A 23,271-nucleotide genomic window follows, 5' to 3' on the forward strand; every position below is an offset into this window, starting at 1 on the left:
AACGACATCTCTCACCCTACTGGAGACTACAAAGTGATTTTACATTCCCCCACGTGCCTGCGACGCTCGCTCTGGTCACAAGATCCCTTGTACCATCCTCAAAAAATCAACAGCCTGTTATGGTCACAATACACCTATTTTCTGGACATGCGTTGTATTTTACTTTAATTTATACAATTTATAAATAGCCACTCAACAAAAAATGGAATTACAAGACTTTTTAATGTTTTGCGCAATAATAATACTTCTAAATGCAAGAAATACCTGTGTTGAATATGAATATTACTGAACTTGCTAAACGTTAAATTACTAACAAGGGAAACTCCTCATCGCATCCCCTCAGACTTCGTGGTAAGATGACCCAAATAGCCCATCAAAAACTGAACTCAGATCGAGAATGAAAACAGTTAGAAGGGTTACTGAACTGTAGTTGGGGAAAAAACCACACACACACACACACACACACACACACACACACACACAGTGGACAGTCCAGGCTTAACAAGTGCAACACAGACGCCAGTGAAAGAGCTGCAACATCATGGGTAAGTGGTTACAGTGCTGGCAGAGTTCAAAACTGCCTCATGCCTTTTTTTCCCCCACAACATTATGAACTGTAAGTCCGGTCATTGGAATGTTTGTGCTTTTTCTGTGGTCTTAGCAGTTGTCATATTATAGAAACCGAGTCATGTGGTAAGAATACATTAGCGTCGCAAGTTAATGTGATAAGGGGGGGGAGCATATGGAGGGGGGGAGGGGTGCAGTGGGGAGTTTCTCTTTTAAGTATTTTCGATGGAAGATGATGTTTCTTATACGTGATATAATCACTTCTACAGCACAGACTTAGATTAGTTTATATGTTGTGTTTGCTACCCAAGAATAAGGTGTTTTTTTTTTTTTTTTTTTTTTACTGAAATATAGGTAAGGCAATTTTTCAACTCCTATTTACTATCACTATTTGACACTTACAAGAGGATCACATGGCAATCTGATTTTTGTATTGTTTTATGTGTACCTAAAGTAGTTAGACTTAACCCTTAAAAAATTTTGAGAAATTTGATTTAGAAGCTTTCAAAGCGTTTTTAGTACCTTAAAGCACGGTCATACATTCAGCAAACCGCATAGCTCTGTTGTAGATTGTTCGCCTGTCATATGGGTGGTCTGCATACAATTCTAAGCCACAATAAGTTTTTAAACAAAGGAGCACATTTTATGAGCTTTTTGAAGATAAAATATTTAGAGATGAATGAGAGACCACACAAGAAGTGGTTGTGACAGCTGGTACCAGAAGCACTGAGGACGTCCATCCGCAGCAGAAACATCGCTGCACACAAACCAATCAGGCTGCCTGTGAGAATCATGCCTCCTAGAGTGGCAGCAGCACCAGGAAGAGAGGCACATGCTTAAGTAACTGTGCAAGAGCAGAAGTTTAGAGCTGCAAATTGAAAGTCAGTCTGAGTCTTGCTAGGGAATTCCTGCAGAATGTTCATCATGTCTTCAAGTCGTCGATAGAAACAGTGGCCAAAAGACAGACATTAGTCAGTCTTCAGTGTTAACGGAACAGCGAATAGAATTATCATGTATGGACAGAGATTGTCTACCTAGAGATTTAACTGAGTACTGTTAGTTTAGAAGAGTTCCTTGGACAATACATCAAGACAGACGATTAGTTCTAAGCACATTATTTAGCTTCTGTTCATGGAACTGTAGTCAACACAGGACAGATAGGCTAAACTTGCATTACCAAAGTTGAGTAATATACTTTACAATTCACCATTCTGTGTTACTTTAATTCTGTGTGTGTGTGTGTGTGTGTGTGTGTGTGTGTGTGTTTGGGTTTGGGTTTGGGTTTGGGTTGGTGTGGGGGGTCAGTGTAGGTATGCTGCCCTAGGAACCACTCATCCATCCTACCAGGACACCCTTATCAGTTCAAATGGCTCTGAGCACTATGGGACTTAACATCTATGGTCATCAGTCCCCTAGAACTTAGAACTACTTAAACCTAACTAACCTAAAGACATCACACAACACCCAGTCATCACGAGGCAGAGAAAATCACTGACCCCGCCGGGAATCGAACCCGGGCGTGAGAAGCGAGAACGCCACCGCACGACTACGAGCTGCGGACACCCGTATCAGTCTTCCTTAGAGACAGTAAAATTTTCATCAATGTGTAGCCCCTGGTCCACAACATCTTTTATAAAAGATTGGTAATTTGCAGTGAAAACTGAATTTTTGTTTGTGATATGCAATTAGAAATAACAAGATGTGCATTTTTCGTAATTGCTAGTTGAGATATATTTGCTTAATTATTTAAATGACATAGGTTTTCAAACAGAATGGAAAAAAGAAAAAAAAAATGACTAAAGCACGACTCAAATTAGCGATCCATCCGATACCAGACATGAGGTCAATTTGCATTGAAGGAACTAAACTACAAGTCAGCTGAGCACTCTACCATAGACTTGTGTTGCCTGTTGAAAAATCTACCTTACTTCAGGGCATTAAAGAAACTTGGAAATCCTCGAAGTCTATTTTCTCAAGAATTTTTGGGAGTTGTGTCTAACTGCTTAGTGGGATAGGTATTTGCACAAATATAAAAGGTTACAAAATCTGATTGCCATATAGTTGCCTTGTAAATAATTGTATAATGTAGACACGCATACTTCTACAGCTGTAGACACTCTACAATGCAATTTCTAACGAGCTTTTACTTCCACAGCAGCTTTTTAATCACTAAAATAGTCACATTTGGCAATGTTTGCAAATCCATGAAATTTATTTCTAGAGTCTTTATTCAGGCTAGACAACAACAGTGAATTTAGATGCAAAATCTACAGGTAGTTAACAACATTCTGAGTTATATTCAGAATACATAAGCTGACAAAACCAGTATCTGCTGTGAAAGCACCACTTTACACACATTATTTTGCAAACTGAAACACACAAATTAAAACAAATTTTATACAGTGAGAACGAAATATTTACCTTCATCACTTAGAATTGTTCTTCCTACTGTACTTGGTTGGAGATAATCAGTATCTGTGTTCATGTATTTGTTGAGAACTATACCAAATGGGTTAAACGCCATAACAACAAACATGAACATGCAAAGTGTCATTCTGGAGTGGTCAAGCATTCCACTGCTGACCCTGTGCATACAGTCACTATCTTCTTTCTTCATCTGTGAGGAAAGAACAACTATGATAATTGCTGAATTCAAGAAAAGTAAACAAGGATAAAAGTGCATCATGTTTATGAAATCTGGTTGGAGACCTCACTGCAACTCTCTACTGATGCAAAGGCTACTCAAATTCCAGTTAAAAATATGACAACTGTAGTAGTAGTAGTAGTAAGTAGTAGTAGTAGTAGTAGTAGTAGTAGTAGTAGTAGTAATAGCAGCAGCAGCAACAGCAACTTAAGCAGGAAGTGTGTATTGCAACCACTTGCTAAGTAATGAAAAAAAATTATAAAATCAGTGACAGCTTATAGACTCAATGAGAAAAGGACACACACGACGACATACAAGATAATAAAGGGCAGATATTTAAGCTTTACAGTTTATGACAACAAATAATTATTCTATTTGCTTGGGTTCCCTCTCAATCCAATTAAATTGTTAGTTTTGAGGATACTGAGTCAAGAATTTGAACTGCATTTCTATTTATATGTAACATACATATATACAGTTGCAATGAGCTCCTACAATTCACATACACTGATTGAAAACTGATACATAATCCAGTTTTTGCCCAATGATACATAATCCAGTTTCTACCCAAATTAAGAGTAGATATGGCATCTATTACTGATACAATTCAAATCTTATAATGTGTGCGATAAATCATATCTGCTATTTCATCATTATGACACAAAGTATTCCAGTATTCAGTTTAGTTTTTTAAATTAAGTCTACTTTATGAAAAGAATTGTCTAGTAGGATTTAACACTGAAGTGAATAAATAATATCTGTTGGCTGGTGTGATATGAGAAATAGCACTCAGTTTACATTCTTTGTGACCTAATTTCTCAACCAATAGATAAGAGAATGAACACACAACAAATACATAACTTATTACATAAAATAATCAAAAGCAACTTTTACATTTCCACAAGACACTGCAGTCGAGATTGCGAAGGAAGATCCCATCTACAGAGCTGTGGTAACAATGAGGCGTTGCCACGAAGACATTTATTAAATCGCGTTATGTTCTTTTGTTGTGGTAGGCCTATGAAGCTGTGCTGCCCAGCCCATTGCAACTGTCAAGGATCAACTTACACTGACTCGACTATAGCAGTGACACAGAAAAAAGTTTAATATAATGTCTTACGGGAAGAGAGAAGAGAAGAGAGAGAGTAAATAATACCTGAAATGAAAATGTATCTGTTACTTCATTGGTACCAGCAAGTGACTCAAACATATCAAAACCTTCTGTCTGTTAGAAAGCAATATCTATTATACATATGTCTGAAGACATAAGAATTGAACAAAGCAATAACATACCTCCATTTCAAATGAATTCTCAGGTGATGGTGGTACAGAACTGTCCGAATGAGGTGGTGAAAGCGATGGAGAAGAAATGTCTGACTGTGGTGGTGTAATCTCCCCATCAATGAACATTTCAGACTTCACACTTTCTGGCTTCAGCAGCTCTTGTAAGGACTGCTTCTGAGCACTCATTTTTAGAGACATATTTTCTTGCTTTAACTTTGCATTTGCATTCTGGAGGTATCTGATATAATCAATGGCCTTACGTAAAATTGCTGATTTATTTAACTGCAACAAAATAAATAAAATACCACAATCTGTGACCAATGACATAAAAATGTATTCTGCATTATTGTTATTAGCTATTCCACACGACATGGATTCTGTCGTGAGGAGTAAGATTGCTAATCCAAGGGAAAAATATTTTTGTTCAGGAATGTTAAGTACCAACCTTTGCATCAACTCCGACTACAATATTTTTCAATTCAATAATTTTATCATTTATGCTTGTTCGATAGCGTCTTTCAATAGCATTATGAGCACTTCTCTTTACTTCCTTCACCTTCGGTTCTCGAGTAGTTGGAGTCACAGCTGCTATTCCATTGAGAGCAAGTTTGTCAGTGTCCAGCACAACTGGAATTCCTGTAATTGTTATTATTAGTGGTGAAATACATTTGACAGGTCAAGTAAAAGCACAAATCAATGAATGAATCCAGACTATTCAGTTATGATATGAGAGTGTAATTAAGAAGTGGTGCATCAAACCAAGCGCTCACCTGTAGCAAGAATTGTACCATTGGCAGTATTTACTAGTGTGTGTATTGAAGTTCCAGCAGGAGAGGGACTGGTTGTTGAGCCCGTTACATGTGATGTAGTGTACATCACTGCTGTTGATGTCATCTGTGGTTCTGATTTTAAGAGTTGTGTTTGGAGAAGTACCTATAAATTGAGATCCAAGAATGAAAAGTGAATATAACCCATAAACCTCTATACAAATAAATTTGTTCTCAGAAAAAAAGTAACAGTATATGACTTAATTATTTGCGAACTGCTGGAACCAAAATAATTTTGGAATGGTATGAGAAGTTAGGGCAGATGGGGGAGGCGGGGGCAGTGGGGGGGGGGGGGGGCAGGGGGGGGGGGGGTTGTTACGAGTGATGCTTATGAGCTGTTGCTCACTAAGTGCAGAGGGTGATACCCTAAAGCCAGCAGAAAAGTTTAGGAACAAAATTTAAAAGTCTCTGATGTTATTTATACAAATTCCCCATCCACATTTTTTCCTTTTGTTCACAACAAAGTAAAGCAATTAACACCGTAGCAGAGTCTCGATTGTCCAACATTTTGAACCACTGTAGACAGCAAACAGCAACTATGATTTAAATTGGTGATTTATATGAGTATAATGCGCAACAAATCACATATTTTAAATACAATTTATTTCCTCTACCAGATACTAGTTTTCACGCCACTGCAGACTCACCATCAGATGAAGGTGTTACAGGAAGATAACACAACCCCTGTGCAGCTGGAAGCTGTAGTCGTGCTGGTGGATATAACAGAAATTCAGTTACAGTTAACAAAAAGCTCATAAAATGAAATGGTTATTACACCTTGCATGTGTAATGAGCTGCTTATTCCACAAACTACTTCTTGCCAGTAACTAAATTTCCATTTAATCTGCCTGTAACATGACCACAGCATCTAGCTGCACATGTTTGAGTATAACCAGCACTGTTACACCTCCATTTGACAATAAGCTTGCAGCAGCTTGTAATCTAGTTAATGACAATTGTATCACAATTGAAGAAAGTGACTTGTTACATATCATAAACAAATAAATCACCAGAATAAATACCACCCAATATTACTGTACACTTATAATGAGAAGTGTAGGAAGAACATTAATAATATCGAATGATCATACTGACTGCAGGCCGCTTTAGGCGTATTTTGTTAGAAAAGCACATCAAAGTTTCTGAGATATGCACTCTCACTTCTCATCTCTAACACACAAACAGTTCAAGTGTGATCCTACCAACTTAGTACAAAATTTTAAGACTAGTGTAAGAAACATAATCACAGCTTGAAGAACATCATTTTGTAATTAAAGAAAATTATAAAAATTATTAGTAGAGTTGCACTTTGGAAAGTATAGTCTGTAAATTTTCTAAACACTATTTTATGAAGTAAATCTAATCATCTTAGACAAGTCACAATGCCTTAGGTAAACACAGAGACAGTCTCATAAAAATTATATTTCTGTTATACATTTCAGCCTCTGATTGCGTACATGGTATCTTTATCGGTTTCAACTTATTACCAAATCATCAGATGATTCTCTGGTGATAACTTGGCAATAACTCAAACCCAACAAAATGATATCATATATGTGGAAATATATAACTAAAAATGCATTTGTGATTGATTAGTATGCGCAGTGGTTGCTGACATTGTCAAAATTTCATCAGTGTAACTGGTGGTCAATGATTTGAAAGCATCATCATTTATGCCAAAGTCATCATCTGGTAACTCAGTTTCATTTGTCTAACTCTTAACTCACAAGGTGAATTTTCTGTAACGTATACTACGAGGTGTGGTCTCCAAGACCCCCATCTTTAAACCCAGTTTTAAGCTGTACATCATTTGAAAATTTAATTCATGTTATATAACATTAATGGTTACAACTATATAAGCGTTGTTTTAATACCGGTATGTTGTTGTTGTGGTCTTCAGTTCTGAGACTGGTTTGATGCAGCTCTCCATGCTAATCTATCCTGTGCAAGCTCCTTCATCTCCCAGTACCTACTGCAACCTACATCCTTCTGAATCTGCTTAGTGTATTGATCTCTAGGTCTCCCTCTACGATTTTTACCCTCCACGCTGCCCTCCAATGCTAAATTGGTGATCCCTTGATGCCTCAGAACATGTCCTACCAACCAGTCCCTTCTTCTTGTCAAGTTGTGCCACAAACTCCTCTTCTCCCCAATTCTATTCAATACCTCCTCATTAGTTATGTGATCTACCCACCTAATCTTCAACATTCTTCTGGAGCACCACATTTCGAAAGCTTCTATTCTCTTCTTGTCCACATTATTTATTATCCATGTTTCACTTCCATACATGGCTACACTCCATACAAATACTTTCAGAAACGACTTCCTGACACTTGAATCTATACTCGATGTTAACAAATTTCTCTTCTTCAGAAACGCTTTTCTTGCCATTGCCAGTCTACATTTTATATCCTCTCTACTTCGACCATCATCAGTTATTTTGCTCCCCAAATAGCAAAACTCCTTTACTACATTAAGTGTCTCATTTCCTAATCTAATTCCCTCAGCATCACCTGATTTAATTTGACTACATTCCATTATCCTCGTTTTGCTTTTGTTGATGTTCATCTTATATCCTCCTTTCAAGACACTGTCCATTCCATTCAACTGCTCTTCCAAGTCCTTTGCTGTCTCTGACAGAATTACAATGTCATCGGCGAACCTCAAAGTTTTTATTTCTTCTCCCTGGATTTTAATACCTACTCCAAATTTTTCTTTTGTTTCCTTTACCGCTTGCTCAATATACAGATTGAATAACATCGGGTAGAGGCTACAACCCTGTCTCACTCCCTTCCCAACCACTGCTTCCCTTTCATGCCCTCGACTCTTATAACTGCCATCTGGTTTCAGTATAAACTGTAAATAGCCTTTCGCTCCCTGTATTTTACCCCTGCCACCTTCAGAATTTGAAAGAGAGTATTCCAGTCAACATTGTCAAAAGCTTTCTCTACGTCAACAAATGCTAGAAACGTAGGTTTGCCTTTCCTTAATCTTTCTTCTAAGATAAGTCGTAAGGTCAGTATTGCCTCACGTGTTCCAACATTTCTACGGAATCCAAACTGATCTTCCACGAGGTCGGCTTCTACGTTTTTCCATTCGTCTGTAAATAATTCGTGTTAGTATTTTGCAGCTGTGGCTTATTAAACTGATAGTTCGGTAATTTTCACATCTGTCAACACATGCTTTCTTTGGGATTGGAATTATTATATTCTTCTTGAAGTCTGAGGGTATTTCGCCTGTCTCACACATCTTGCTCACCAGATGGTAGAGTTTTGTCAGTACTGGCTCTCCCAAGGCTGTCAGTAGTTCTAATGGAATGTTGTTTACTCCAGTCACTACTCAAATCCTTAGGCCCATCCCAGAACCTCTACCCACAGTCCATCACTCTACTTACCCCTACCATTCCCCGCGCTCCCACCTTCTACATGCTTCCTAAAGACCATAAACCCCACCACCAAGACGACCCATTGTGGCCAGTTACTGTGCCGCCACTGAGAGAATCTCTGCTCATGTAGCCCAACACCTTCAACCTATTACCCAGAACCTATCCTCCTATATAAAAGATACCAAGCATTTCCTCCACCGACTCTCCACAGTTCCTGTCCCTCTATCACACGGTGCCCTGTTCGTCACTATTGATGCCACCTCCCTGTACACTAACATTCCTAATGCCCATGGCCTTACTGCTATTGAACACTACTTTTCTAGACGCCCTATAGATTCTAAACCAACATCCTCCTTCCTAGTCGCCATGACTAACTATATGATCACCCACAATTACTTCTCCTTTGAAGGCATTACCTACAAATAAATCTGGGGTATGGCTATGGACACCTGCATGGCACCATCCTATGCCAACCTATTCATGGGCCATCTAGAGGAAGCTTTCCTAAAAACACAGAATCCTAATCCCCTCACCTGGTTCAGATTCAGTGATGACATGTTTGCTATCTCTATTGAAGGTGATGACACCCTATCCACATTCTTCCAGAACATCAACAACTTCTCCCCCATTTGCTTCACCTGGTCCTACTCAACCCAACAAGCCACCTTCCTAGATGTTGACCTCCACCTCAGAGATGGCTACATCAGTACCTCCGTCCATATCAAACCTACTAACCACCAGCAATACCTCCACTTCGACACTTGGCACCCATTCCATACCAAGAAGTCCCTTCCGTACAGCCTAGCCACCTGTGGTCATCGCATCTGCAGTGACGAGCAGTCCCTCTCAAAATATACCGAAGGTCTCAATGAAGCCTTCACTGACAGTAATTATCCACCCAATGTTGTACAAATCCAAATCTCCCATGTCTTATCTTTCCAGTATGCCACCACCACCCAAAGTCCCACAGTCTGGCCACAGAGGAGCATTCCCCATGTAACTCAGTACCATCCGGGACAGGAGCAACTTAATTACATTCTCTGCCAGGGTTTTGATTACCTCACGTCATGACCTGAAATGAGAAATGTCCTCCCCACCACTCCTTCAGTGGTATTCCACCGTCCACCGAACATACACCATATATTCACCCTTTCTTACACAATCACTGCTCCCAACCACTTACCTCATGGCTCATGGCCCTGTAATAGACCTAAATGCAAGATCTGTCCCATACATCCTTCTACCACCTACTCCAGTCTGGTCACTCACATCACCTATCCCATCAAAGGCATGGCTACATGTGAAACCAGTCATGTGATTTACAAGCTAAGCTGCAACCACTGTGCTGCATTTTATGTAGGCATGACAACCAACAAGCTGTCTGTCTGTTGAATGGCCACCCACAAACTGTGGTCACAAAACAAGTGGACCACCCTGTGCTGAACACACTATCAAACACGATATCCCTCATCTCAATGACTGCTTTACACCCTGTGCCGTATGGATCGTTCCCACCAACACCAGATTTTCTGAATTGTGCAGGTGGGAACTTTCCCTGCAATACATCCCATGTTCCTGTAACCCTCCTGGCCTCAACTGTTGTTGGTCACTGTCCTCATCCATCCAGCCCCTTCCCTGTTCCCATTCCAGCACTACATAGCCGTCATTTCACCACCACACCCAGTCTTTTACCCTCCCCACCTTCTCTCCTGTCCTCTGTCTAAACTGTCCACCACCCCCACCATACTATCCTTCCCCATCCCTGCCACAGCCTCCTCCTTACCCCCACCCAGTCACCACTCCTATCGTGCACTGGTGCTGCTGCTTGCACTGTAGTTTCAGTTCTCTGAGCCTGCAGACGTGTGCAAGTTGCATTTGCATGAGTGCGTGTGTGTCTATTGCTGACAAAGGCCTTAATGGCCAAAAGCTATAATTGTCCTCCTTTTTGTTGTGCTTGTCGTAACTCAGCATCTCCGCTATATGGTGAGCAGCAACTTTTCTTCTCTAATATTGTCACATTCCATCCTGGATTTTACGTATTTACATTTATGTACCCAATGAAACTCCTTATTTTCTCACTATGATTTCAAATTTTTAAGTTTGTAGAAGTCTTCATGCTGTTAGTAACAAGAACTATCACCCAAAACTCCCTATTCAACAGAAGGCCTGTTAATTTGACAGTACATGTTTTGGTAATGTTTAGTGTCAGTGAAATCATAAACAGGTCACTTCTCGGGGCTTGAATCTCCACCCTGTCAATGTCTTTAAGTCTTTCAGAGCTGACTGCATCCCCCCCCCCCCCCCCACACGCAATCAGACAGAAAATCCATGCTACACAAATATTCACAAGTTCCAGTTAAGTCTGTATAACTTTAATAATATTCAATGCACATGCACATAGCACTCAAAACTGTCAGTATCACAAGCCTGTGTTTCAACTCCCACTGACTTAATATGGAATTCAAATATTTCTTTAATGATATACACACTAAAATGGGTAATATAGCTGAAAAAGCTGTAAGAAATATGACCAGCACAAACAGATAAGTAGCATGAACAATGACCATAAAATGGAAGCTTGAAGACATTGTTGGACATAATGTATAGTTTACGTTTTATACAACCTACAAGCTGGGTGGCCAAAGCGGAGAGAGAGCTCGGAGTTGAAATGCAAAGAAATGAGAACACATCAGGTCACAGACACTTTGTAATTTAGTTTGTTCAACACATGACCACCTATGACTGACAATCTTTAGGTAGAGACGGCTTATGGCACACAAGCCTAATACGAATGTTGGTCTTCAAATTAAATTACTGATTGCACACTGTTACTTGGCACCTGAGCAGAGTATGCTGGGAACAGAAACTCGCGATTGGCTGCTGAGACAACCCCTCGTCCGCCGCCAAAACAGTCAGCTTATAGCTAATAACAGAAATGAATGTGTATTGTATTAATCCACTGATGTAACACAAAGGTAATGACAAGTCACTAGAAGTACCAAGTACAACCTCTTTGCTTATTTTTTGTATTAACAATCACTAGCATCAACTTTGGCTGGTGACCTAAGAAATATGGCAAATAGTGTAAACAATACGGTGACTATGACGTGATTTTATTGATGATTTTTCGAATGGGCCAAGCTACAGATTTGTTACCTTCCAACCTAACCTATACCTTGGACTAAGCTACAAATCAGTATCAACAAAACCAGTTTTCCTATTGTTCCACATTCGTTAGTTTAGCCAATAAACAACAAAACTGTATACATGCACCAAAAGGTGATCTTAAAGCAGCCATTAACATTATGTCATTGGCCAAAGCCAATGACTTGCAGGCCTACTGAACATTCATCTTGATCCCACTACGGTTACATGGCAAGAGGTTGGTCAACCTCCACCAATCAAAGAAGGGCCAACATAAAGCACGTGAACAGCAAATGCTACTGAATGGCGACTGATTTGTTATGTCCTACTCACCTGCTGCACTTTATCAGACGAAACTTGTCCCATTCCTTGAAGAGTGAGAAGTTGATTTAACTGGCCTGGAACCTTCTGCAGCACAGGAACAGTAGTTTTTTGTGTAGTGGGAGCTGGTGCCACTTGCTTCACTATAGGCTGTTGCTTACGTGGCTGAACATATTGAATGCGAGGTCCAGCAGGAGTTGCTTGCTGAGTAGCTGGATGCAACAACTTTGGTGTCTGCTGAAGAGACGTCTGAGAGACGCATGTTGGTATTGCGGTTTGGCTCCTAGTTGTCTGCGAAATCTAAATAGCAAATAAAGTACTGGTCAACAGCATACTTACATCACAGTGTTCAGTTTTCTCCTTACAAATAACACAAGAACTGCCCATTCATCATTACACTCACACAACAAAGGAATGACTTTGTTATACCTTGTAACTATCTATATTACATGAATAACGAACAAATCAACAATTGACAAAATACAAGCAATATGTTGCATTTAAGAAACAAAAACAAATCTGTCATTAGTTTACTTGTTGCTGAAACGCCAGTCCAGAGTTCTGAAGTTGTGGAGCTCTTTTCTGATGATCCACTGCCTGTTGCTGAACGACAGTATTTGGAAATGGCACAGAGCTCGATACGTTCATAAAGTCAAATGATTCATCTTCTTCGGTCAGTTGCGACAATAGGGCGTCATCGGCAAATATGTTACTGTTCTTGGAGAACAACTCATTCTCGCAGTTTGATATCAGATCTGCAAAATATAATAAACTCCTAATATCAAGAAAAAATATGTCATAGATAAGTGTTGCTAAATTTCATATGAGTTCTGCGACAATCTATATAATGCTTAAAGAATACTACTAGTAATACCTGAAACTGCATACTTTACTAGGTAATGCTGCTACGAATAGTCACTGTCGCTTCTCTTCTCGTAATTGCACACTTTATATTTTTACGATTAATCATGCTTAAATGTTAATAGGCCACTGTATGTTTGATTAAAAAAACAATTCTCTTTCTGCCAACACGACAAGCAATATAGTAATCTATCAGTCCCAATATTTGTAACATGTGCAACCGACAACCGTGATTACTGCAGCACAAGCGCGTACAAAAAAGAAAATTAATATATAAATAAACACAACAAAATATCAACACATTCTTGCAGAACACTGGCACGTGCTGCCTGCTATGATTGGTATGTCACTGCAAAGGGGGGAAAAAAAGAAACGAGAAACCGAACTCCACCTTCAGCAGACGAACTTAAATAAGTACCAAGCAAGTTTCACTGAAAATGACATGAGTGTACACTGTTGATTACCATCTAGGTTGTTAATGTCGCTGATATTAAACGTGTCACTCATCATCGCGAAGCTGTTTTCGTTATCATACTCTGGCAACTCCTGTTGCTGTGAAACATTCCATCCTCCCGGGTCCGCCATGTTTACGAATTAATCAAAACACCTTTCGTCAGCCAATGGCGTGGACGCTAGGAATCAGACGATTTTACGTCACAGGCGATGTGCGTAGTAGTTGGAATTGAGGGTATTGTTGTGGCACAGCAGTCGAACATTTTGTGTGTAGCACAGAACAGCGATTTCCACATTCAAATATTTGCGCCAACTTGTCTGTACAGAAAGTGTTTGTAGACACAAGTGCTTGGGTGTTAATGAATCACTGACTGAAAAAATTGTCTATGTTACTGTCTGTACTCGGCTGCGCGAAGTCTGGCGTGCTTGAATTGACGCAGTCCGCATTAGGTTAAATCCGTACTACTCCCGGAATGTTACTTCCAAACGCACCAATTTATCAGCGCCAAAAGCTGCGCACATCAAATGGCGTAGACAATAATTGCATGTGAACCACAGACGTATGTGCCTGTGGTGCGAACAAGCGGTTTGCGCAGCTGATCAAATTAGATTAGTTTAGATTAGATTCAATTTTCGTTCCATAGACCCAAAAAAATGAGATGATTCTCGAAGGTGTGGAACATGTCAGAAAGTATAACATAAAAGCATAATAAATTTAAATATAATACTGACTACCCTGATGTTTTGTCAGGAGATTGTCGAAATAGGTGAACACAATGTGGTAAACTGGAACGCTAATCTGTGGGTGTAAATCACATCTGTGCAGACAGGTCGGAGCGTGTGGTCAGAAGATCACAGCAAAGGTGGTGCACGAAACGTGTTTGAGTCAACTGTTTGTTCAGTATCATGTTTCACGCACATGTGTGGGTACAGTGAATTTTAAAGTAACAGATATACGTCACTGCTATAGAGACTTAATTGGAGTATTTATTGAAATGTACGGGAGTCATACACGTCCGTGCAAAATTAAGAGCAGGGAATACAGCGACAGAGTTACAAAGACAGCTGCCTGTAATTCTTTAATAGAGGATTTACGATCGGCTGACAGTACGGCGAACAGGAAAACGGCGATAGAACCAATTAATTTGTCGTGGCGAATTTACCGTAAAGAGACAAGAAAATTAACGAAATCTATTCGATATGACGCTGGAGGATTGCTAGTACACTTTAACCCAAGTACTGACCATTTCCATAACCTTATGTGACTGTAGTAAAAGCAAGTAGGTTTCATTTCTTTCTAAAGAACAGTGTGGTCAGAACATTGTGTTTTTCGCGTATGCTCTTAAATTACTCTTTTCTATTTATTTTGTTTTTGTTTTATTATTATTGTGATTATTATTATTATTTGCGTAACAACGCATATACGAAAAGAGCCGCGAAATACCTTTCAGTAATGCTGTGCCAAGAATTTCTTTATAATCATTAATTTTCAACAAAACAGAATATATTGGGTTCTTATTGTTCTGTATCTGGCTTTCTATTGAAGGAACATTTTTGGTTACTGTAACTCACTATAAAAAATCAACATATCTTCCCTACTTTATAGTTATTGAAAAATGAAAATTACTTTGTTATGAAATACTGATGTTACAGTTCGCAAAGATTGTTCAACATTTTAATTTTGCAGTGGATTTTTGTTAATAGTAAGACAACAATAAGTATCACGGCTAACCCGAGAACATGAGACTATTATCGGAGAAAAATGATGTTTTTTACTATAAGGTTGCCAGACCAGAACTACGCACAGCAAGATTTCTTTCATGTGATGAAAATAAATTATCTCTTTTCACTATTAGTACTATATTATCAGCAGCCCGCGTCAGCCTGTAAAACACATCATAAAATCTGCTGCTCTGCTCTGCAACTTCGAAAGCTGAAAGAAATAATTTTTCACTTCACTGTTACCTGACCGCTTCTTTGCGGTATGATAGGTTTCATGTACTGCAATTTAAATGAACCGCGGCAGCGGCTGGCTCGTTCGTAGCGCCGCTCTGCACCACGAATAATATTTAAACAACTGAAAATGTCTTAAAGGGATGGGATAAAATACCAGGCAAGCTTGACATGAATCATAATGCAAGGTTTCACTAAATAACTCTATTCAAACATTTAAACAATTTGAGTAGTACACACCTTTTTAACAATCTTGCCTAATGGCGTCCCTCTTACAAACTTGACAAAAGAATGCTACGCTAGCATACAATATCACGTCACAGGCTATCCTTCTCACGTAAATCCAAGAAGAAGACAAAGAAATTACTGTTCGTTCTGTATTATTTATACTAGGGATATTTTTCATCTCTGTATGATATTTATCGTCTGTGCGGTTTCAGTACTCGCCGACACAGATATTATCTAAAATAAATAATAATAAAAAAAATAAGACCAGAACTACGCACAGCATTACTGAAAGGTATTTCGCGGCTCTTTTCGTATATGCGTTGTTACGCAAATAATAATAATAATCACAATAATAATAAAACAAAAACAAAATAAATAGAAAAGAGTAATTTAAGAGCATACGCGAAATTGTCGCCCAAAAAACGCGGGGCCCGAATTTGCAGTGGCCACGAAAATAAAAATATTTTATGTACTTTCTTTCAGTGTTTATTGTTATATATATATATGTATTTAGTGATAAATGTATGTATGTGTATCATGATTAATGCCATGTATTAATGAATGTACAAAAATTTTTCATGAAAAACCGCACCACTGCAAGCAAGTTAGAGGAAACGATCCTGATAGTACTGAGAAACTGTAACGACTACATAATCCGGGGGCAGCCGATCCCCGAGATCAGATAAATTAAAGGTAAGACTACAGTGCAGTTGTCCTGTTTGTAGAAGCTTAACTCCAGTGAAGTGATCTCATATCGCTCTAGTGGTGTGTAGTTTGATGTTAGTGTTTATGACAGGACAAAGTTGATTGTAGATAGTAATTTTTAGTGTGCAGTGTATTGTAGATAAACTAACATATTTTGTATGCAAGTGAAAAAACTGTCAGATCTTGTGTTCGAGTAGGTAATTTATGAATATGGTTAAATTGCGTAGTCAACGTCCGAGCAATATGGATACTGAGGAACAGCCATTAGTGAGTGCAGGAAATGTAGAAACGGGTGCATTAAGCAGTACAAGTACTCTCTTTGAGGATATACCATGCGAAAATGTGGGGGCAGGGGCACAGGAAGTGATGCCACCGCCCACCAGTGCTCAAGGAGAGGTAGATAAAGAAATTGCACCACCTCCAGAAGAGCAGGAACCAGAGAGTGGTAATTTGCCTGGTGGATATTCACTTCAGGCGATATTAGAGCGCGTGCTGGATTACCAGACAAAATTTGCGCAACAGCAAGCCGAGCGAGATCGCCAGCAAGCTGAGCGAGATCGCCAGCAAGCTGAGCGAGATCGCCAGTTAGCAGAAAATTTACTTGCCCAGCAAGCTGAGCGAGATCGCCGGCTAGAGGAAAAGTTTCTCGCACAGCAAGCTGAGCGAGATCGCCAGTTAGCAGAAAATTTACTTGCCCAGCAAGCTGAGAGGGACCAGCAACTTGTGCAATCGTTAGAAAATATGAAAAAAGAGATTGCCTGTATGAAACAGAATTATGAGTCGATACCTAAGGCTGTGCAGGAGTTGACGGTACAGGTCAACAACCTGCAAGTCGCAAACACTAACAGGGTAGACGAAATAGGTGTCTTAGCCAACCGAGTAGAAAAGCTAGAAATAGATTCCACACAGCTTGTAGAGCAGAAGTGGAACGAACAAGCGACTAAAATTGAAACCGAATTCAACTCATGGCTAGAAGCGAAGGAGAGTGAGATTGACAAAAATATTAATTCTAAGGTACAAGTAGCCATAGCAGATAGAGATTCCAAATCGTCCAGTACCGCAGTAAATAGTCAGGTACAGAACGACGTGCAAACCATCAAACAAATACTCAGTGAGGATATTCCACAGTGGCAAGTGAATATTAACAAACGGATATCCGACTTGGAAAAGGGTTTAGCACAAAGTAGCAAACATCTTGAACATGAAACTATGTCGCCAACAGCCAATGTGTTTGGCAACGCACAAACTTATATGCGACGCAACAATGGTGAATCTTTAGGCGATAATGCGAAGAGCTGTAGCTTCGCTTCGGAGCACACAGCCTATGTCCCAGGAGCCAACCAGTATAGTCCAAAAATATTAGTTGAAGAAAGTTTGATAAAAAATAGGCAATTTCAAACGTTTACTACTGAACGGAAGTCAGTACACCCAGTAGTATTCATAAAAAGCTTTAAAAATATCTTGCCTAGTGTGTGGAACGAAGCACAGAAAATTCAATACGTAATGTCATACATTCAGGGTGATGCAGCGTTGTGGGCTACGGAAGTAGCAGACAGCTGCATGACATATGAACAGTTCGAAAGGGCGTTTTTGTCGAAATACTGGTCGCCTTGTATACAAGAGCGGCTAAGAAAAGAAGTATACAATCCCGAACCGTACTCACCCCGTCTTGGGAATCTGAGACGGTATTTCGAGAAGTACATAAACAAAACGCGTTACTGGGACGAGCCTATCTCACCAAGAGACATAATAAGACTCCTAAAATCACATTTACCCATTCATAACAAAGAGAAATTAATACACGTACCAGAAAGCGACATGGAACATTTCCTGTCTGTTCTAGATTCAATAGACTTAATGCAGGACGACGCAAAAGCAGCGTGTGATCACTCGCGGAATAATGGATCAGGGTGTAAACATGACAGAAATAATAGCGCACAAAACCACAACCATGGAAATGGTGGGGGTGGTAACAAGCGGCTAGAGCATTCGCAAAATTGTAATAATGGGAGAAGTCAGAACGGGTATGGGCAGCCGTCCCACAATAAAAAGCGTCGATTTGACGACCGGTACGATTCCGGATTGCCAGGGACCAACCGCTGGAAAAATCCGCGAGGTCAGTGGCACAGCAATTTCAATGACGGTAATCGTAATTGGAATCAGAATCAGCGACTAAGCCCAGAGCGGCAGGGTAATGACCGGTACGATAACAACAGACCACCACTGCAGAACGCGCCTATTGCGCAGTCGTGGCGGCCCACAAACCAAAGCGTAAACATAGTAGAGGTCGCGGATAATAGCCGTCCAAGTACCTCGCAAGCAAGCCATCCGACAAACTAGAATCGGCCTCGATATGCTCTCCATCGCTGGCCGAGGGGTGGAGTGAGAGCAACACGAATAACAATAGTATCCCTGGAATACATATGCTGCGATACAACGACGGTATCAGTATGGATAAAGATCTACTGACCGAACCGCATGAATGTAAGAATGATAGCAACGAAAATGTGCAAGCCATAATAGAAGCGAAAATCAATGATGTTGCAGTGAATATAATCATTGACACAGGTGCCTCAGTGAGTGTAATGAGTACAGAGTTGTTTAAAGCGCTAGGGAAAGGACGTAGTATACCGACTTTCCCGGTTAATAATTGCAAGGTGTCTGGAGCTATAAGTGCACAGAGCCAGTTAGTTAAGTACCAGGTGCAGGTGGAGATTTGTAAGGAGGGCGAAGCCATAGTGAGCTCGTTCCTCATTGTTAAAGGGTTAAAGGTGGCCTGCATTCTGGGAGTAGATTTTCTCCGTGAGAGGGACGCAGTGATCGACCTCTCCTCGGGAAAACTAAGCATAGTTAATAAAGGTAGGAGGATTGAGTTGTCTATGATGAAATCGAAGGAGGTACTTGTGCCATGTTGTAATCGAATTAATATCAAAGGTAGGAACCCCTGGGTACTACACTTTAATGATTATTCACCTGTGACGGATCTCTATTATCCGAATATAGGAGATAGAAATTTTGAACCAAATGTTGATGAATTTCGAACCAAAGTACAGGAATCTGAAAGTTTAAGCAACATACAAAAGCAACAGTTGACGCAGCTGTTATCGGAATATACCATGGTATTTACCGACCGACCAGGAATAGTCAAAGGGTACCACTATCACATAGAGGTGATGCCTCACAAAACATACTGTTGCGCATCTTACTCCATCCCTTGGTCGAGGAGGGAAGTAGTGGCTAAAGAGATTTGAAAGATGTTAGAGTGGAATAGTAAAGTTATTTATTCAGTGACATGTCTGATGTAAATAGTAGTGGTAAGAAGATTTCAATTGTGTTTTAGAGTATAAGTATGTTAGTTTTAAGAAAGAATTTATGTATAGTTACAATTTTGAGGAAGTAGAATCAGTAAACTGAGCAATAATATGCAAATGGAAGACTTTGTTTACAGACAGTTAGTGTCAGTAAAATACTACATGCTCTTCAAGCAATGAATAATCTTTTGTTGATAAAAAAATGATTAATTTCTTGAATCATTTTGTAGTAAGTTAGTACAATTAATGATGAAATCTCATATAAATATGTAGCAGATGTAATAGTGTTAGAATTAAGGAACCCTGAGAGAGAGTCTATACTAGCCAAAAATTGACTTTGTAGTACGAAATAATTATGTGATGTAATGTTTAATGCCAATAGTGATCTGAGAACGACACTGGAGCAGAATCCAATAAAAAACAAAACCGTTCCGTGTAACCTATGCTTTGTATGTATTAATGCTTCAATTGAAGCCTGTGTACTTGGTACACGTTCTTGAATATTAATTACGCGGTACGCGAATCAAGTTACGCGGAAACTACACTGTAGTCCTGTAGGATGGACTGTTAGAAATAATACTAGTACTAAATGAAGTATTTATTGAACAATATGCCCAAGTCAAGCTGTCATGCACATGCTAAAATCTGTTTGCTAGATGGGTGATAACCTGGCAAGCTACACTAAAAGAGGAAAAGAAAGCTATGTACAAAAAAAATCACACACCTTTAAATAATTACAAAAAAGCAATATATGCCTAGTAATAGTATTAAAAGTGTGTAATGAGAAGGTAACACAATGGACTCAATGTAGATGAGAGTGATTATGCTAAGAACAGTTGTCATGCATTAAAAATAAACTGTGTGCATAAACAATCTAGGAAAGGACGGAATATTGTGTGTAGTAGGGACAGAAAATGACTGTTGTATCTGCACCAATATATACGTCGGTATAAGTTAAGTGTTGAGTGACTAACTGTCATAGCGCAGTGCTCAACGAACAGTACACTGTGAGTAAAAACGGTAGTTAGTGATCCGTTCGGAGTCGATTCAAACAAACATCGCTCGACGGAGACATTTAGTATGTGTGTACCGAAATATTTTCGCGTGTTGAAAGACGCTCTGGCAGTGTATCAACCGTGAGAACAAGTGAAAGTGTGTAGTACAATGTGCGTGTGACGAACCCTGAATACCAGTGTCACAATGCCACAAGAAACCTGTTATCACGCCAAAACGTCCTGTGCATACCAGCAAAGCGACGGCGTAATGAACAATAAACGCTTTTAACCAAAGTGCATTTTCTTCCACAGCTAATAAGTTGTATCCTTAAAGACAGTACACCGTTGTGGAATATTTGTTTCATGCGTTACGACGGGGAGCCATGCGGAGAAGCAGAGACAGGTGCCGTGCCGCCAGCCAGCCGGTCGCAGGAAACCACTGCAACACGCCGACATTGGTGAATGGTTCGGCGCGGTTCGCGACTGCTCGGGCGCCACCGCAGCACGCCGTCGATGTTGCTGCTAGCAGGTCGTCGACCTCAGCGGTCGTTGGCACGCCGCGCTCCAGACGACGCTACGCAACAATTGCTTCGCGCCGCCCGCTCCGTACGACATTGTTGACGTTCAACCGAACATTACCAACTATGTTGTTCATGTACTAATATGAAAATGATTTATTGAACACGAAATTACGTGACAAACATTTTTTTTTTTGCTGAGTATAACTCAAAACATTCACTTGTTCGATGATATATGTCATATGTTTTCGTCATATTAGTGACACAAACTGACACGAATGCCATACAACGGTAGAACATTTGTCGTGAGTAAGTGTCGAGACAATCCATTACATTGCTATCGAACTGTTTAATGATTGACCTTAATTGTGACACAGAAAACAAATGTGAAAAAGTGTAGAAAAACATTTTTAATAGAGAGGCTAAAAGGTTTAACATTTTGACATAAATAATCATTGTTATCTGTGAATATTGGACGAAGTCCACCCTTCTTTGATGAACAAAACCGTGCGTTAAGACAAACCAGGCGAGATGACCATGGCTCCGGCGCAGTTTTCCCAGGTTTTCTGATCGCACGTAGCCCAAATGGGGGAGCCAGAAAACTGTAATGACCCTGGGACTAGGTTTACGGTCACCTCGCAAAGTGTGAAAAAACTATAAAAAGTGTAATTAAAACTATAATGTAAAAGAGGAAAGAAGTGAACCATGAATATTTCAAACAAGGTGATAGACAATGACAAAACGGACGTTAGTGGCAGCATATTGCCAAACATTCTTAACGTTAGTCAATTGCTGCCAGGGGGCATTGTAACGTCCCTTAGCAAAAGACATATTTTGTAGTAAAGAGAAAATATTATGCATCGTATTCAGTTATTGTATGGAATTATGTATTTTTTTTATTATTATTATTTATTTTAGATAATATCTGTGTCGGCGAGTACTGAAACCGCACAGACGATAAATATCATACAGAGATTAAAAATATCCCTAGTATAAATAATACAGAACGAACAGTAATTTCTTTGTCTTCTTCTTGGATTTACGTGAGAAGGATAGCCTGTGACGTGATATTGTATGCTAGCGTAGCATTCTTTTGTCAAGTTTGTAAGAGGGACGCCATTAGGCAAGATTGTTAAAAAGGTGTGTACTACTCAAATTGTTTAAATGTTTGAATAGAGTTATTTAGTGAAACCTTGCATTATGATTCATGTCAAGCTTGCCTGGTATTTTATCCCATCCCTTTAAGACATTTTCAGTTGTTTAAATATTATTCGTGGTGCAGAGCGGCGCTACAAACGAGCCAGCCGCTGCCGCGGTTCATTTAAATTGCAGTACATGAAACCTATCATACCGCAAAGAAGCGGTCAGGTAACAGTGAAGTGAAAAATTATTTCTTTCAGCTTTCGAAGTTGCAGAGCAGAGCAGCAGATTTTATGATGTGTTTTACAGGCTGACGCGGGCTGCTGATAATATAGTACTAATAGTGAAAAGAGATAATTTATTTTCATCACATGAAAGAAATCTTGCTGTGCGTAGTTCTGGTCTGGCAACCTTATAGTAAAAAACATCATTTTTCTCCGATAATAGTCTCATGTTCTTGTGCTAGTCGTGGTAATTATTGGTGTTTTACGCTTAACAAAAATCCACTGCAAAATTATGATGTTGAACAGTCATTGCGTAATATAACTGCTTTAATAGAAAGCCAGATACAGAACAATAAGAACCCAATATACTCTGTTTTGTTGAAAATTAATGATTATAAAGAAATTCTTGGCACAGCATTACTAAAAGGTATTTCGCGGCTCTTTTCGTAGTAACATATCTCATTTAATATATGAGTTGTTACGCGAATAATAATAATCACAATAATAATAAAACAAAAACAAAATAAATAGAAAAGAGTAATTTACGAGTTACGCGAAATGTTAAACTGGTAGTGGAACACCTTGAAACAATGCCATAAGTGTCAGATAATTTCACTTTTATTACTTCCTAACATAATATGTGGTTCTTAACTGCAGTGATTTGGAGGTGAACTGTGGAATTCACTACCACAGTACTAGAACTAAAACTTT

The 23,271-nt window shown here is 39.4% G+C and overlaps 1 protein-coding gene across 1 annotated transcript in view; it reads right to left on the reverse strand.

The window, feature by feature from the left end:
- The window catches only part of LOC126094514 (sterol regulatory element-binding protein 1), an 85,127-nt gene extending 71,495 nt beyond the window's left edge, over positions 1–13,632 (reverse strand). Inside the window, exons 1-7 of the mRNA XM_049908925.1 lie at positions 13,498–13,632; positions 12,707–12,927; positions 12,185–12,472; positions 5,266–5,428; positions 4,941–5,131; positions 4,505–4,777; positions 2,989–3,184 (exon numbers count right to left, since the gene is read on the reverse strand). Of these exons, the coding sequence (XP_049764882.1) occupies positions 2,989–3,184; positions 4,505–4,777; positions 4,941–5,131; positions 5,266–5,428; positions 12,185–12,472; positions 12,707–12,927; positions 13,498–13,618 (1,453 nt within the window). The 5' untranslated portion in view covers positions 13,619–13,632. The remainder of the gene's footprint in view (positions 1–2,988; positions 3,185–4,504; positions 4,778–4,940; positions 5,132–5,265; positions 5,429–12,184; positions 12,473–12,706; positions 12,928–13,497) is intronic.
- Positions 13,633–23,271: the final 9,639 nt, after the last annotated feature.

Source organism: Schistocerca cancellata, chromosome 8, assembly GCF_023864275.1.
Source record: "Schistocerca cancellata isolate TAMUIC-IGC-003103 chromosome 8, iqSchCanc2.1, whole genome shotgun sequence".
Lineage (NCBI taxonomy): Eukaryota > Metazoa > Arthropoda > Insecta > Orthoptera > Acrididae > Schistocerca > Schistocerca cancellata.